Source organism: Mustela nivalis (genome assembly GCF_964662115.1).
Source record: "Mustela nivalis genome assembly, chromosome: 14".
NCBI lineage: Eukaryota > Metazoa > Chordata > Mammalia > Carnivora > Mustelidae > Mustela > Mustela nivalis.
In genome coordinates this window covers 43,444,051-43,460,588 of record NC_139033.1, presented here as the reverse complement: position 1 = coordinate 43,460,588, position 16,538 = coordinate 43,444,051, and the positions used below count along the sequence as shown (strand labels likewise).

The window sequence follows — 16,538 nt, the reverse complement described above, 5'->3', positions numbered from 1 at the left end:
GGTGGCTGAGGAGTCGAGGGCTCTCTGTGGCGTGGAGACAGGAGATACCCAGGTTTTTGTGGGTTCATTGGGTAAAGACTTCCCACATGCTTCACCTCAATCAGGGGCCCACGCAGGGAAATTGCTTTTGTTTTTCTCCCGGAGTCACTAATCTCAAGGGTTTCCAGTTCTAATCCTGGCATCTTCTCTGCCTTTGGATTCCCCTGCTTTGTTTTTTCATCACACGGAAGGGTCACCGTCCATCTGTTCCCAGAGTCAGTAGACACAGGGAAGAATTCCACGGTTTGTGGGTTACAGGCTTATAGCTACACTGTAATGGAAGCTTCCCTAGTCCCACATGCTTTCTCCCAAAGAATGAAGTCCATATCCAGCCTCGTGGTGGGTGCGCAGGCAGGTCGGCCTGGTGACACATGGGGGCCAGAAGCTCCCACTTTCCTTGGCTAGGCTGGCCGCCTGCTCCGGGAAGCCCCACATGTCACTGTATTCATCACCCAATCCGCACGTGGACCCCGTCTCTGATGCTAGGGAAATCCCCGGGCCCGGGCAAAGCAGTGGCCGGTGGTCGGGAGTTCAGCCTGGGACAGGGAGACTGTGTTAGGCAAGCTCGCCACGGGCCGGCCCAACCGCTCTCTGGGATTGCATCCACATGGCAGCCTGCGTGCTCCCCAGCCGGGCCTGAGGGCTCGGGCCAGGAGAAGGTAACGAGGCAGAGGAAGAGGGATGTTCTATAGAGCAGGTTGGGGTCCTTTCTTCTAGAGCGCCCAAATACCGTCTCATGGAGTTGGCCAGTTAAATGTCCAGAAGAATCCTGAGAGATAATCTACACTTAAAAAAAAATAAACAGCTGAAGGAACTAAGGCCAGTAAGCTTTCCCATGTGCAGTTGGTAATGGCAGGACAGGGAGCAGAATCTGGCCATTTCAATGTCTACGCCAGAACACTTTCTGTGATGGCAGTTAGCCAGCTTTTCTTTTCTTTTAAGATTTTATTTGAGAGAGTGAGCATGTGAGAGCAGGGGGAGGGGCAGAGGGAGAGAATCTCAAGCAGACACTGCACTGAGCACAGAGCCTGACACGGGGCTTGATCTCATGACCCCGAGATCATGATCTGAGCCAAAACCAAGAGTCAGATACTCAACCAAGTAAGGCCACCTAGGTGCCTCTTGTCTGCTCTATTTATGAAATATTTGAGAAAGAGAGAGAGAGCATACACAGGTCGGGGGAGGGGCAGAGGGAAAGAATCTTCAAGCAAACTCCCCATTGAGAATGAAGCCCAGTGTGGGGCTGGATCCCATGACCCATGAAATCATGACCTGAGCTGAAACCAAGAGTGGGATGCTTAACTGACTGAGCTGCCCAGGCGTCCACGGCTCTAATTCTTAAACACTCAAAGTTATTCTGACATTAGAAACACTGACTCCCTCCCCTTCCTGAGTTTCTCAAACCCCATGACGGTCCAGTACCGGAGGCACGGAACAAGTAGGCAAGGTGCTATTTGGCCTGTGGGCTGCGGGTCACTGCAGAGACGCAGGAGCAGACAGCAGTGGCCTGCGTCCACAGGAGACTCTCCGAAAAGCATGTGGCATTCCCCGGCTTGAACAGTTCGCCTAGTTGAGGAGAAGGAAATCTGACTTTTGAGTTGGGGGAGTAGGGATGAATCTTGGGAAGTTCTAATTTATGGAATACAGAGATAACCTAGAGAGCCCGCCAGCTAGAATGCGTGAGGCAGGCTGAGGCTATCCACACAAACTTAAGGCAAATACCCCAAGTAAGATTACTACGAGGTTGCCCTAATTCCTGCGATGTCAAGAAAAGCCAGCAGCTCTGTACTGTGCCTCTTGCTTACGAAAACGCGGGCCACAGAGCTGACTCAGCGGCTAACTCTAGGCTATGAGAAGGATGCTCAAAACTCATACGGGCACTCCTTTCAGGGGATGCCACTGCGTTCAGCTAACGGCAAAATTTGATCAACATGTCTTAGGTGGATCGTGTGGGCTCCCCCAGCACGTGAGCACTTTACATATAAATGCAGAGAGAAGGTCCATTCCTGGGCACAAGCCCCAGTGAAGCCCAGGGCAATTTTAGAGGAGGAAGAAGAAACCGCCCTGAAGGGGTGCTCTGTTAGCCCGCCCACTGCCACGGCGCTCCCTCCAGCCTTGACGTACCTTTTTCAGCTCGTCCTTCTCCTTGGTGTGGGTATCCTCCAGGATCTTGCGCTCCGAGTGTGCTCTCTGCAGCTCAGCCCGCAGGCTCTCGACCTCCTCCTGCAGCCTCAGGCTGCTGTCGCCGCTGTGGCCCTGCTGGTAGCGGGCCAGCTCCTTCTTCAGCTTCTCTACCTCCATGGTGTGCGTGGAGGTGACCGCCGACAGCTGCTCCGACAGCGTCCTGAACTCTTTATTCTGTGAGCGCCCCGGCAGAGGAGGAGAGAGGAGAAAGAGCGGAGAGCAAGGTTATAGAGGCAGGCAGAAACCACGAAGGCAATTAAGAAAGGAGCTTCCAACGTGGAATTCGAGTTTGCAATCACGGCACGCTTGAGTGCTCTCCTGGCATCCCCCAGCAGAACTCTGTTGGGAACCTGGGGGCAAGAGAGGGAAAGAAAGAACTCACTGAAGGGACGTTCAAGAAGTGTCCGTGAGCAGTGGCAGAGCTGGAAGCTGGCTGACGGCGGTCAGTCTTGTGTGTGTGGCTGGACAGACCTCACAGCCCATTTTTAAATTGTTGGAACAATTTAATAGCTGGCTTCACAGATCTGCAGCCTTTGCTTTTCAGGTTTTCGTGGTCTTTCACAAGGGGCCCTCCCGCCCTTGGACTCGCTGGCACAAAACACTGCAACCTAATCGCTAGCTCTGAGACAAAGGACCCCTTCAGCATCCCCTCTTCCAAGGAGGCCCTCCATGGGGCCGAGGGATCCTTCTCGCCACCTGTCAGCTTGCCCTGGCGGACTCTGACGCCACACATGGAGGCCCCCGCAGATTCTGCCCGTGCTGTGTCCCCGCAGACTGGACACGCAGACCAACAACAGGCAAGCGAGCAGCCCCCCAGTGTGCCCGGTGCAGATTTGGAAGGGGACAGCACCCCAGATGGGCTCACGCAGAGGGAGCACCGAGGACCCAGAACCAGTGTCAACAGCTCGTGTCAACACAGGCAAAACCTCGTGCTCCAGGAGGCGAGAGGAGCAGCTGAGAGTGGCCAGTGGGGACAGGGAAGAAGGGGTTCTCCAAGTAAGCAACAGATTGTCACTCATTATTCTTCATTGGCTGCTCTCTGGGGAGCTCCTTGTAGACCAGAGCTGTTGGCTGAAACACCAGTAAGCTGGGGCATCAGGAATGAAGCTTCATGGAAAAGCTGTGCAGAGTAGCAGAACAGAGGCTGGCGGACCCCGGAGGGTGCCATGCCTGCTGTGGGACCTCCAGCCCGAGACCTGCTGTGGGAGTTCAAGCAGAGCGTGGCTTGCTTTGAGACTGCAGAGAGAGAGATCCTCATACAGTCCAGGCACACCTTTGGTTACAGCCTGACATCACCCTAGGCCTGTTGTGGCAGCCAGCCTTGCTGGAAGTAATCACAAGAAATCCAGTTAGAGGTCATCTGTTGAGAAAACTCAGTCCTGTCTGTACCTCCCACCCCAACCCTGGCCTGGGTCCTCCACCCCGGAGGCTGAAGGGTCCCTGCCCAAGGAGTGGGTTCAGGGAGAAGACAAGTCAGGTCAACTTTTCCCCACTCGGGCTGGGAATGGAGTGTCACTTCCAGGTGGCACACTTGGGTCACATCACCAGGAGAGTAGCGCAGAGGACTGGGCGGTGGGTGTTTCTAGCTGGAGCTAGTGTGGGATATGGAAGGAGGCACAAAGTGTGGTGGTGGACAGGAGCACAGGCACAGCCTGCTCCTCTGGAAGAATGTGAGGACGAACTATGTTCTGCAGACAGGCAGATAATGGCAACCTACTATGAACACAGAGGACAACCTAGGACCCCTATGCAAAGGAAATGTGTTCTTCTGGGAGGCTAGCTCTTTGTGGCTTCTGACACCCAGGTGGACACAGGACTCAGGACAGAGTGCGTGGCTGGAGGCGGACAGACCTGTGTTCCTATGCCAGCTCTACCCTTGATCAGCTGTGTCGTCTGATCAGGTCATTCCACCTATCTGTGCCCCAGTTCCCTTGCATGTGCAAGGCGGACTGACAGTAAGTCTTTCCTTGGAGTTTTTATCCAGATGCAGGGAGATCTAGTGCTTTGCTGGTGCTTGGCGCATAGTAAGTGCCCAAAAAACAGGGGCTGTCGCCTTCACTCAGCTCTGCAGGGAGTCCCGAGCAGAGGAGCTCTGAACACTCTGCTAGCCCCCAGAGGTGGTGGGGAGACTCCTAACAGCAGCACCTGGCCAGCTCCTTAATTCATCGGCAGCATCCAAATATAATCACTGGGAACTCACTGCAGCTGCACAGTCCATGTCCCGGAGGTACGATTTCAGAAAGGAACACCCCAGAAGAGCCCAGCAGATCCCCCTCTTATCACGCCCTGATGTCCACGTCATGTGCTCACAGCTATGCAGCTAAGCCTGACATGGCAGGTGGTGTGGTGCACCTTCTCCCTCACAGATCCCAGAAACCCTCCGTGCAATGGCAGGCTGAGCTCCTCAGGGCTGCCTTTGCTGGTGTGACCGGGAGACCTGGTCTGCTGTGTCCTGCAAGTGAGGGCCTGTTCCTAACAGCAGGGCATGGGGATTTCCAGATAGACCCATATTCTTGGGCCTCCTCAAACATCCTCAGAGGATGTTCTCTCTGCCTCTACCACTGAAGGACACAGATCTGTCCTCAACTGCCAACAAGGAACCTGTCTGTTGTTCATTACTTTCTCAAAAGCTCGTATTTTTTTTCCTCTCAAAGATTTGCTTAGTAAGACTTTTTACGCTTGAAATGTTTCCCCACCTGAAGGAGATGGCATTCACCTGTTCCTCTGGTCCATGGTCCTAAGCACTCTGCTGGACCTCTACAGCACTTGTGTATGAACCAGAAAATTCACCACCTCCAGGAGGATGCGCTCCACAGAGCTGCCTCTCTGGGGGAACATGGGCCCAGGGGTGCACAGCTTAGAAAGTGGACACCTCTTCCTTAGGGTAGCAATGCTCCAGAACTCACAGCCAGATGAGCAGAGCAGAGGATGGTCTTTCGCTCTATGTGTCCCTACAGCCAACCACACTTATGCAGTGTACAACCTGCAGAACTGCATGGAAGAGGTTTCAAGTAGTTCCCAATCAATGGTCTACAGACCCCTAGAGAAGGGGGGGAGCAAATCATTGCAAGACTGCATCATGAAAAGTAATATGCTCCACACATGCTACTAGTGCTACCTGGCACTACCTGGCTGGCACTGTACTACATAATTCATATATACACTAACTCATTCACTCCTGAATATCCTAGGTAGTGAGACTGATTAAAATCCCCATTTCAGTTAAGGAAAATGAGGCACTGGAGGTCATAAAGCTGCAAATTATACTATTTTTTCAAATATATTTGGATGCTCTTGTGAATCAAAATATCGACTAATTTTACGTATCTACCAAATGCATATTAAGCATATTGAGTCAAACTGATTTAAAAGGCTACCAATTGAATCCATAGAATGCTCTCATGATTTTTCTGACAAAATATTTAAATACAGCATTGTACTCATAAAGGTCTAATAAGCTTGACCCTCATTGTAAAAGAAATGGTAGACTCAACTGGCCTGGTCATTCTACATGTTGTGCTTGAGTAAAGCCAGAATGATAGAAAGCCAAGTTCACTGGCTACATCATTTTGGCTGAAACATGTCACAGCCCAGGCCTACATCAGGGGTACCATAAGAAATGGTCCCAGGAACTGTCACTGTATTTACTGTTGAAAGATATTATGAAGGATGATGTGTCTTATAAATACACAGATGACGAAAACCGCAGGAAAGATGTCTCAGTACCCGGGACAGCTCCAATCCTCCTAAACTGTTCTCTGACCACTGAAGTGAGACTTTAATTTCCTTTTTTCTGTTTGCTTGGGAACTTAGTGCCAGTTTTGTGTCTTGTCACTTTAGCTAGGTGCACAAAGCCTTAGACATGAATTTTGGTGCACGCTTACCCTGGCTTTATTCTTTAGTTTCCTCCTTTGCTGACCTCTTGGCAGTGGGGACATCTCTTAAAAAAAAAAACAAACTTCCCCCAGGTAATCCTACAGTGCAGTGCAGCCTGGAGTCAGAAGCACTGCTTTATCCACATCATGGTATCAGTGAATTTTTGAGCTAGAAGTTACTTTAGAAATCTTGGGCCAATCTCTTTGAAAGAACTCAAGGCCCAGGTATAGAACCGGCTGTAATCCCAAGCTGTCCGGTCTTGTTGCAAATATAATGGAGACAGAACTCAGGCTTTCATCCAGCTGGGACTTTGTCCACTACCCCATGCTGTTCTGACAAGTACTTTGGGATGCTTCTGCCTCACCTCTCCTTCTGGCTTAAGAACCTTGCGTGTCAGGAAAGCAGTGAACAGAGTTGTCTCCAAGGCACAACAGAACAGAAGAACATTCAATTCCAAATGGTTAGCCCCACCAAGCATCTCTGAGGACCTGGGGCCAGGACCATGCAGGTGATCATGCTGGCACCTCCTCGCATGACAGAGCACACATCCTTTGACAGTGGATCACATAGCCCTCTGTAAAAGGCCAATCGGGCCAAGGACGACGCCATCTATATGCGAAGGAACCCAAAACAAAACCAAGCCTTCCTTGGATTGAGGAATTCTCCCATGTCCAGAGAGTCTCCAGATGTGCAGGTAGCCTGCATTTGGTTGGAGGGGCCAGTATGTTCTCTGGAACCAGACCGCCAGGTTTCAATCCCAGCCATGCTACTTCCCAGCGTGTGGGCTTGGGTGGACTGCCTACCTCTGTGCCTCAGTTTAAAGTGGGAGAATTATCATCTCAACAGGCCACGGTGAGGATTAAAGAAATGAACATATGCGGATGGTGCCTGTTGCATATATCCGGGCAATGCGGGGAGGGGTACCAGGAAGCAAGCTCTAATCCCACCCTCCTGCCTCTTCTGCGCACCCTCTGCACAGAGGGCACCCCGCCCGGGGTAGAGAGCACCTGCCACCACTCACAGATGTTTGCCAAGCAGGAAGCTTAAGGCAAAATCTCTTTTTAAAAATAGGCCTTTTAAATCTGCTTCTTTTTGATGTTCTAGCACGTGGGTTGTAAAATATCAGATTTATTTTTAACCTCTCACGTTAACTTCAGAAGTCAGCAAAGCCAACACAGGGCCCAACGGCTGGAAACCAAGGGCTGCGGCGGCCAGGCAGCGTGTGGGGCTCCTGGCGGGGAGTCCCTCCGACTACACTGCACTCAGTCCCTCCAACTAAACTGGGAAGTTTTGACTCTACAAATATCTTCCATGGTCCTTTGTCAATGGCCACAAAAACAACAATAATAATATACCTAGGTCCTCCCTGGACTTGGCGTTTTTCAAATGGCCAATTCTTCCGGCTCCTGTCCCCTGGGCGTTGTCATCGCGGGATGAGCAGGGGGCCAGGTACCCAGTGTCTCCCAGCCCCATACTGAGCTTCCCCACTAAGGATCCCAGCCAACAAGACACCCTGTGGAACTCACACAGGGAACACCAACACCCAGGACAGCACTTCTTCCTGGGAAGTCCAGTCTTCCACAAAAGCAGAGATGTAAGAACATTTTACTATGCTCTGGGCACTGCTTCTGGGCTGCTGTTTGGGGCAGGTGGTTTAGGTATAAAATGGCTTATTTATGTTCTTGTCCCTACTGGGGTTACATGAAGCTTCCCAACTGTCTCACCGAGAACAGATGCGATACAATGGCGGGACCTCCGGGGCCATGCCTGCTGACTCTAACTCGAATTCCGTCTCCATGCTATGCAGCCTGCTCCCGCATTCTTTGTGCTCTCTCCCTCTCCTTTCCTTTCTCAGGAAGCACCTGAAGCCCTCGAGGGCACTGCAGAAGCCTCCTCCTCTGGTTATCTTGCCACCCTGCATGAGCAAAGTGGCCGTGAGCCTGCTTTCAAGGCTGGGAACCCATCTTGGCAAGGAGAAGGCCCAGGGAAGCGCTCACAGTTTAATGATGTTGGGGGTAAAAAAACAAACAAACAAAAAAAACCAACCTAGTATCATCCTCTTTCTGGCTGTGGGATCAGAGAGAAGGCAGCTGGAATGCTGACTCTAGAATTTTCTAATTCTGTGACCTCAGCCCAGTACTTGATATCCCAGATCCACCATTTCCTCATCTGTGAAGTGACCTCACAAAGCCACTGGGGACCAAAGGAGAGTGAATATAAAATGCCTGTCACAGGGCACGGCATGTGGGGGTACGCAGGATGTCATTGGGGGTGAAGTGCTGTTGGCTACACTGGCAGAGGACTGTCCCCTTGTAACATAGCATCAATGTGCGTCGGACTCATCTTCTGCTTGTCGTGCCTAACAGAGCACCAGCAGTGGTCAAGCACCAGATAAAGTTCCTAAAAGGAGGCTGAAGGAAGACTGGCCACTGGAGCCACCAAAGAGCGGGCGTACAGGCCTGTGTGCACAGAGGCCTGCCTCATCTTTCCAACCTGGTCGTGGGTACCCAGCGTCCCGTGCTTGGTTTGAATTCCCTGCAGTGCCCTGCACATACTCCACACTCACAGGGACCTGACCAGTGTGCTGTCACTTGTGTGACTGGTGGAGAAGGTGGCCAGGGTAGGAAAAGGAAGAAGCAGGAACAGAAGAGTGGTAAGCACTTCCTGAGCTCCCCAGGGCAACCAGACCCTTGGTCCATGTTCAATCACTTGCTTGTCTTATAGCCCTAGCAGCCCCATTTTGTGGATAAGAAAACTGAGGCTCAGAGCGGGAAATCAAGTCACTTCACTTTAAAGCAACAGCAGAGCTGAATTTGAATTAGAATCTTTCTGATTCCAAAGCAAGTCTTCTTCCCAACACGCAGCACAACAGAGGCAGAAGAGCAGAGTGTGGGCTTTAGAGCTGGACCGATGGGGTTCGGATCGCAGCCTTGCCACTGTTGCCCAAGTGACCCTCACCTGTAAAGAGAGGAGGATGACACTATTTCCCTTCTGGGGCTGCTGTGAGGATTAAACAGGCTAAGAGAGACGAAGCACTAGGACGGTGCCTGGAGCTCAACGAGCCCTCCCCAGACGTCCACTCTCATTACCACCCCAGGCTGCCTCCACCGGGGCAGGAAACCATGACTCTGGGCAAGTGTAGCCACTTCCTCTCGCTGCTGCCACAAATTACCATTAAGTCAGCAATATAAATCTATGGAAACACTACAAACCTTCTGGCCTTACAGTTCTGGAGGTCAGAAGTCTCAACGGGTCAGAGCAGGGCTGTGTTCCTCCTCGAGGGTCCAGCAGGGAACCCCGGTCCTGCCTGTTCTAGCTCCCAGAGATGCCAGCGTCCTTGGCTCACGGCCCTGCCTCACGCCAACCTCTGCCACCACCTCTCTTCCAAATCTGACCCTCTCGCCTCCCTCCCACAAGCATCCTTGTGAATATATGGGGTCCGCGCAAATAATCGGGGCTCATCTCCCCATCACAAGACCCTTCACTCCATCACCTCTGCTAGGTTCCACTTGCATGTGAGGTCGCACAGTCACAGGCCTCGGGGATCACAATGCAAACATCTTGGTGGGGGTGGGCATTACTCTGTCTGCCATAGTCAGTGGCCGTTCTTGCTGACTGCGGTGACACCCTCAGGACATCTGTGCTTCCTCAGGTGCCTGGTGCACGCAGTTCCCTGGGGAGTTCTCTCAAACATGCCCCCCAGGGTGTCCCCCACCCCGGGTAGGGAGCTCCGGCTGCTGACCTGATCATCGATTTTCCGCTGCAGCTGGACCACCTTGTTCTCCATGCCCACGTTGAGGCGTTTCAGGTGCTCTGCGGAGCGGGCCTCGATCTTGAGGGCCTTCAGCTCCTGCTTGGCCTTGAGCATCCGGAAGGCACACTGGATGACGATGGCCGCGCCCCGCAGTCGCCGAAAGCGCCTGCGTGCCATCCAGCCCCGCACGTGCTTCTGGAGGACAGTGGCCTTATGCTCCATGAGGACCTGGTGGGGGACAAGCAAACACCTGCTAGGTTTACATGGCAGGAAGAGCGGAGGCTCCTACACGGCCCAGAGGAAGGGAGAGCCAAGGCCGTTCTGGGTTTTAGGAGATAAATAGAAAATACGCCTCCCTAAGACAGAAGGCTTTGGGGGCCATTTGTGGTAATGAAGTTCTGTAGCAGTCCACATACCTGCAGAGAATCAGCTGTTGAACTCTTGTTTTTAGTTTGTTTTCTGTTTTACTGGTCAGGGAACCACAGGGTTAAAAACCCCCAAGCTGGAGGGGCTGAGATGAACCGTGATAACGCCCCATTCAGCAGATTCTGATCCCCCGCCTGGTAACACTGAGCCAGAGAGACCAATGGGATTCTCTAGTCAGAGCCCATTAATGAGCCACAGACTTAGAGTTAACAAACTTGGCTTGGCAATCTTGTTCCTATGAGGTTAAAGATCGCTCGGAAAGCAAAAGCATCATTGCTGTGTCCACATCGCTATGTCAACACAGCATTTTATTTTACCCCACAAAATAAATGTTCGTGGCATAAATGAATAAATGAGCAGACATGCCCAGTATGCCGGCTCTAGGGGAGCGCCAGGGTTCAAACCTTGTGCCCCCCACGTGTCGCCTGCCCCTTCCCTGATGACATCACACAGAAGTCACCGATCTCCCAGGAAAGCTCACAGAATGGGCCCCACTGACGAGGGTGTGCCCTACCCTGCTGTCTGACCACGTTTGGTTTTTCATGTTCCCTTCAGTGTTTGAGTTTTATTTAGAAAATCGAGCCTCCTCTGATCACAGAAGAGAGAAATGTTCCTTTTAGGAGCAAAGCGTATTTTTGACATTTCCTTCGAATCCATCGTCCCTCTCAGCTGTATGGGGGTGAGACGGCAGGATGGATATGCCCCGAGTCCTTCAGCTTCACTGGAATAATGGCCTGGCACAGAGGCCAGGGTCCCCCTCCCCTGACCTCACCTCACCAAGCTTAGGCTCCTAACTCATCAAATGAGGGGGTTAAACCTGATGATGCCCACTATCACCCCCTGCTCTCACGTCTGAATGAATCCAACACAGGTCACCAGGCTCTGCCACTGGCTGACTGAGTGCCCCTGGGCAGGTGACAGCTTCCCCAAGCAGCTCAGCTGTTCAAGGGGCACAATGATGTGCACCCATCCTACCCATGATGGTTATGGTCACACCTGGACTTGACTGGTCTCAGGGTGCCCAGATTAAACACTCCTCTGGGTGTGTCTGTGGGGGTGTGTGTAGAGGAGAGGAGCGTTTGAGTCAGTGCACTCCCCTCTGCAAGGTGGCAAGGCATCATCTCTCAGGGCCTGAGGAGAACAAAGGGCAGAGGAAGGAGGAATTCGTTCCTTTTCTCCTGCCTTGTTGCTTGAATTAGAACATCTCATCTCATTTTTTCCTGCCCTCGGACGGAGATTCACACCATCCACCTCCCTGGGTCTTAGGTCTTCAGACTTGGACTGTATGACATCACTGGCTTTCCTGGACCTCCAGCTGGTGGACGGCCGACTGTGGGACTTCCCGGCCTCCATAACTGTGGGGAATTTCCTGAGAATCTCCACATATGTACACACATACACACACGCACACACACTCGCACGTCTCCTATGGGTTCCATGTCTCTGGAAAACCCTAATACAACACACCTCATGGCTGGAAGCAAAGGTGTGAAATCACTTAGAAGAAAGTTAGGAGCAGCCTACAAATGTTCGTAGTGGTGACAATCTATTTGCTGCTGCTTTAGTTCTCTTTTTAAAAAAGATCTTATTTATGTATTTTTCAGAGTAAGCCAGCAGGAGCATGAGTGGGGAGATGGGCAGAAGGAGCAGCAGACTCCCGGAGGAAGATCCCAGGACCCGGGGGTCAGGACACTTGGCCGACCGAGCCCCCCAGGTGCCTGCGGCGCTGGTCCTCAGCCGACCGCCTGCAAGTCCCCCGGGCGGCTACTCACCTGCCGGTAGCTTCTCCGCACCAGCATGCCGCGGGTGAAGGCCTGGATGATGACAGCGGCCCTGCGCGCCCTCTGGTAGGCCAGGCGGGTCCTCCGCATGCGGTACTGCTTCTGGAACACGATGGCTGCTCGGGTCCTCCGCAGCTGCTCCGCTAGCCTGGGGAGGGAGAGGACGGGCGGGCCCCACTGAGGCAGGCCTCGTGGCCCTTTGAACTCGAGCCTCTCCCCATTCAGCCCCACCAGCTGGAAACACTCTGACAGGATGCAGCGACACCACGGCCCCTGAAGCTCAGGCTCTCGACAGCAGAACGAGCCTCCTCCATGTGGTCTCAGGAGTCGGAGTGTGACCAGCTCCATGATCCCCATCTGCTCCCTCACCTGCCACGAGCCCCTCACTCCAACCTGGGCAGCCCCTGATGACACTTTGTGTTTAGGCTTCTCTCTGTCCCCCATGTCCCCACGAGCCATGAGTTGAAAGCTAGAAAAGCCCTCCAAAATCATCTAGCAGAGATCCCGAGGAGGAAGGAGCTCCCCAGCTGCACCCTGCTTGCTAAAGGGAGTTGGTGCTGGGCCGGGGCGCTGGGTCAGGGCATTGGGCTCGGGCTGGGCCGGGGCACGGGGCTGGGGCTAGGCCGGGCTGCTGGACTGGCATCCAGGCTCCGCCCCTGGGTAGTTGTAGGTATTCAGACAAGCCACACCCTCAGCACCGGCTCCACTGAACAACTCTTGAACAGGACCTCCAGAGATCTTTCCAGCTCTCATTACTAAATTGGCAAGGTGTGTGGAAACCGGTGCTACAAATCATGACGGAGAGTGGAAGCCATGAAAGGCAGAATTTGTCTCTTTTCCTAAACGATTACCTTGGGATTTAGGCAAAGGGGAAATGGTGGCTTTGTGGCAAGTGCAGCCAGTCCTAGGTGAGTGCTGGCAGGATGGGGACAGACTGGGGAACCAAGAGTCTTGGAACTAGACTTACTCCCTCAGGTGAGAAGGGCACGGGACACAGGTGCCCAGCTCCTGGGAGAAAGCCAGGATGCAGACAGAACCACTCTAACTAGGTGGAGAGAGGCCAACCAGCTAAGCCTCCCCACCCTCCCTCCCCCACTCTGCTCTCCAGATGTGCCCTCGCTCAGCTCACCTGCGGGCCAGGTGTCCTCGGCAGAACCTCTGCAGAGTTAAGGTAGCCGCCTTCAACCTGCGGTATTTCACCTTCTGTAGCCAGCCGCGGACCGTCTTCTGGATCATGATGGTGGCTGCCCGGAACTTGTCGGCGCGAAGCTTCTCTAGGTAGGCCACCTGGCCTGCCCGGAAGAAGATCTTGGTGCGGCCAAACTGGAACTTGTCGGGATCCTTTACGAGGCAGGGAGGGGAGCACCAGTGAGGCAACACACCCTACCACCCGGGTTCTTCGGGGCAGAATTTCCTGCCAGAGCTCGTGTACCCCTGCTCTTGGATGCGCGCTCACTCTTAGCATCCACTGAGCAGGCTAAGTCCCTTCTGTTAGACTCAGGGTGCTAAGGTGTCCAGGGCGCAGCAGGGAGCAAGAATCCTGCACTTAAGCAACTGACATCATGGTAAGAGCAGAAGACAGCAAAGGCTGAGTAAGTTTTCAGGGAGTAGTGAAGATTACGAAGACAAAACTGGGGACTTTATAGGTGGGATGGGGATGTTTAAAAAGGATAATCCAGGAAGGCATTTCTCTGGAAATGATATCTGAACAAAAACCTGAATAAACTCAAGGAGGCAGCCTCAGGAAAATGTAGAAGAAGAAAGTTTCAGAAGATGAGCAAAGCAGATGCAAATGTCCTGTGGCAGCCGAAAGCGAGGTGTGTTTGAGGAACAGGACAGCCGGGGTGGTTAAACGTGGGGGAAATGAGGGAGGCTGGCAGGAGAAGCTAATCGCCAGAGGCCTTGCAGGCCACAGCACACAACTGAGATGCAGAGCCCCTGGTGGTGCTCTGAGCATGGAAATAACCTGCTCGGGTCATTTAAAAAAGATTACCCTCAAACAACCACCCTGTTGTATGCATAATTCCAGATTGCAAATAACCTTCTAAATTTTTGATTTCAGACTATTTTGAGATATTTTTGACATATAATTACTGTCTTAATTATATTTATTTAGGTTCAAATTAATTACCCTTCCTCGTGCTCAACCCCATGGATAAGGAATGATGACCCAGCAGTGTGCTCATGCACAAGCCTGGGACAAAAACCTTGAGAGTTAACCCACTGTAACTTTGTTCCCTTTGTAAATAAACTTCCTACTTTTATTCACTGGCATGGAGACCATAAGGAAGAAGGAGCTGAGGTCTAAAGAAAACACACACACAGGAACATGCTTCAGGTTGACCAATGGCTCTGCACTAATGCTGAATCACTACTCTGTATGGGCTCCTTGCACCAGGACGATGGGGCTGCCTAAGCTGTCTCTGATGGTCAACTTCACAGCCAGGCCGCAGGTGAAGCTGGGAGGGGCGAGGTGTGGACCTGGCTCCCATCCCTGCCTCTGCTCAGGGCCGTGCACCTAAAGGGCCCCAGCAGATGCTGTGAGGAACAGGGCTGGATCAGGGTGGGAAGCCTCCAGGCAGCCAAGGTCCTGCCCTCCTCACTGCCCTGCTGACAGGGCCGCTTCTCTGTGGAGCAGGCCTGGGGAGCAACGGGTGGGCAGCTCCACCCTCACAGTCAGAACAAAGCCTGGCCGCTCAGGCTTCCACTGTGCCAAGGCCGGGAGAGCCTGGTTGCACCCTGGGAACCAGAGTACACACGTTTATTTCCTAGTCTGGAAAAGCCACCAGGAAGGGTGTGATCTGGTCGTGAAACCACGGTTTCCACAAATAAGGATCCTTCTGAAAGTTCCACCATGACACTGGTCACCATTAGCCCGATTGCCACGCACGCTCAGTCCCTATGTCCTGAGCACCCGCCCTACCCTGGATCTGCTTGCTCTAACCCCGAGAACATGCAGACTCCACTACTCATGTACCAGGCCATCAGGGCTTCCCGAGAAGCTTCTCCCACAATCCCAGACTGAAGGAGGAGAAAGGAATCTCAGCAACCGTCCCAAGCCACCCTTTTTATTTCACAGATGGCAAAACCAGTGTCTGCAGTGGTGAAGCGACTTGTTCAAGGTCTCGCTGGAAATACCAAGCCCCAGGAGTCCTGGGCAGCGATCTCTCATGGCGCTAGGCCCCTTTTGTGACCCAGTCTGGTCTTCACACACTCACGGACAGAGTTCCCTGTGCTCCCGGAGTTCCCTGGAAGTCCTTGCTAGTAAGACTCTGCTCCCCCGTCACGATCAAGCTTCAGGTCCCCACGATCAGATTCCCTCCAGCAAGGTCTACAATGGTCCCGGAGGGCAGGTGCACGCGTTGTGCTCTTCCTCTGGGGGCCTCCCAGCCACCACTCCAAGTCAGAGCACATTTAAGGATGCGATACATCACCAGTGGGATTAAAGAACCAACTCACACTGAGGATGAAGGCTGTTCGCACAGCCCCTGCAGGAGGAGACCAGCCCTCATGAACCACCCCACAAAGCAGCCCCTGGGTCCCTTCCCACGGACGAGGCTGTAGGCACCTGCTGCCCAGCCCCCACACCACCAGCTTCTTTCCTAACAACTGTCTTCTAAAAGGCACTGGCACTTGCTTGGGGCTGGCAGGGGCCCTTCTAGGCTGCCGTGTGGCTTCACCATAGCAGCACTGGTGACTAGAAGACATGGCCCTGAAAAGGGGTGGGGGAAACAGATGAAATATAAGGTCTGTGGAGAAGTCCTGAAGCACTGATCCTGGGTCCCTCTCCAGAAAGGGTAATTACGTGCGGAGACATTCATCTCTTAGACTGGCTCAAGGGGCACGGCGACCCAGAGTAGTTTGGGGGGGGGTGTGCAGTCCGTGTATGTGTAACACCTTGAGCAATCTTTACCAGCGTTTTACTCCTTAGTTCCCTCATCTGTAAAATGGGGGAAATGATGCCTGTATCTTCCTCGTGAGGCACCGTGAGGATTAGCTGAGGCAGGTACGTGAAGCAGTCAGGAAAATGACTCCTGGGTGCTTCATAACCACGAGCCACTACTGTCAGGCGACAGTCATGACGGGCCTACCTAGCGTGTCACCCACGGAGCCACTAGCATGAACGCAGAGCCCCTGTGAGAGCCAGTAATGGCACCAGGAACACACAAACAACAGGATCCCTGCCATTTCAGGGTTCCCAGTCCAGGGGAACGACAAACTCTTGATTGCAAGACAAGGGGACAGATGTAGGGATAGCACAGAGTGAGCGCTGTTGGCCCATAAAGGTAGGGGTCACAGACTCCACCTGGGAGGTCAGAACCGGCTTCACAGACCAGAAGGCATGCTAAGAGCCCCGCTGGGAAGGAGGGAAGAACCTAGGCAGAGCAACAGAAGAGGGAAGGAGACAGCACACGTTCATGTAATTTTTCATCAGGGAATTCACTTAGTTCTTCCATTCTACAAACGTTCCTTCTGTG

At 53.0% G+C, this 16,538-nt stretch overlaps 1 protein-coding gene across 3 annotated transcripts in view; it reads right to left on the bottom strand.

Moving 5' to 3' along the window:
* MYO5B (myosin VB) overlaps positions 1-16,538 on the bottom strand; it is a 342,993-nt gene that overhangs the window by 55,238 nt on the left and 271,217 nt on the right. For all 3 annotated transcript variants that reach the window (XM_082699234.1, XM_082699233.1, XM_082699232.1), the window contains exons 19-22: positions 13,190-13,401; positions 12,052-12,208; positions 9,842-10,081; positions 2,164-2,397 (exon numbers count right to left, since the gene is read on the bottom strand). In XM_082699234.1, the coding sequence (XP_082555360.1) occupies positions 2,164-2,397; positions 9,842-10,081; positions 12,052-12,208; positions 13,190-13,401 (843 nt within the window). The remainder of the gene's footprint in view (positions 1-2,163; positions 2,398-9,841; positions 10,082-12,051; positions 12,209-13,189; positions 13,402-16,538) is intronic.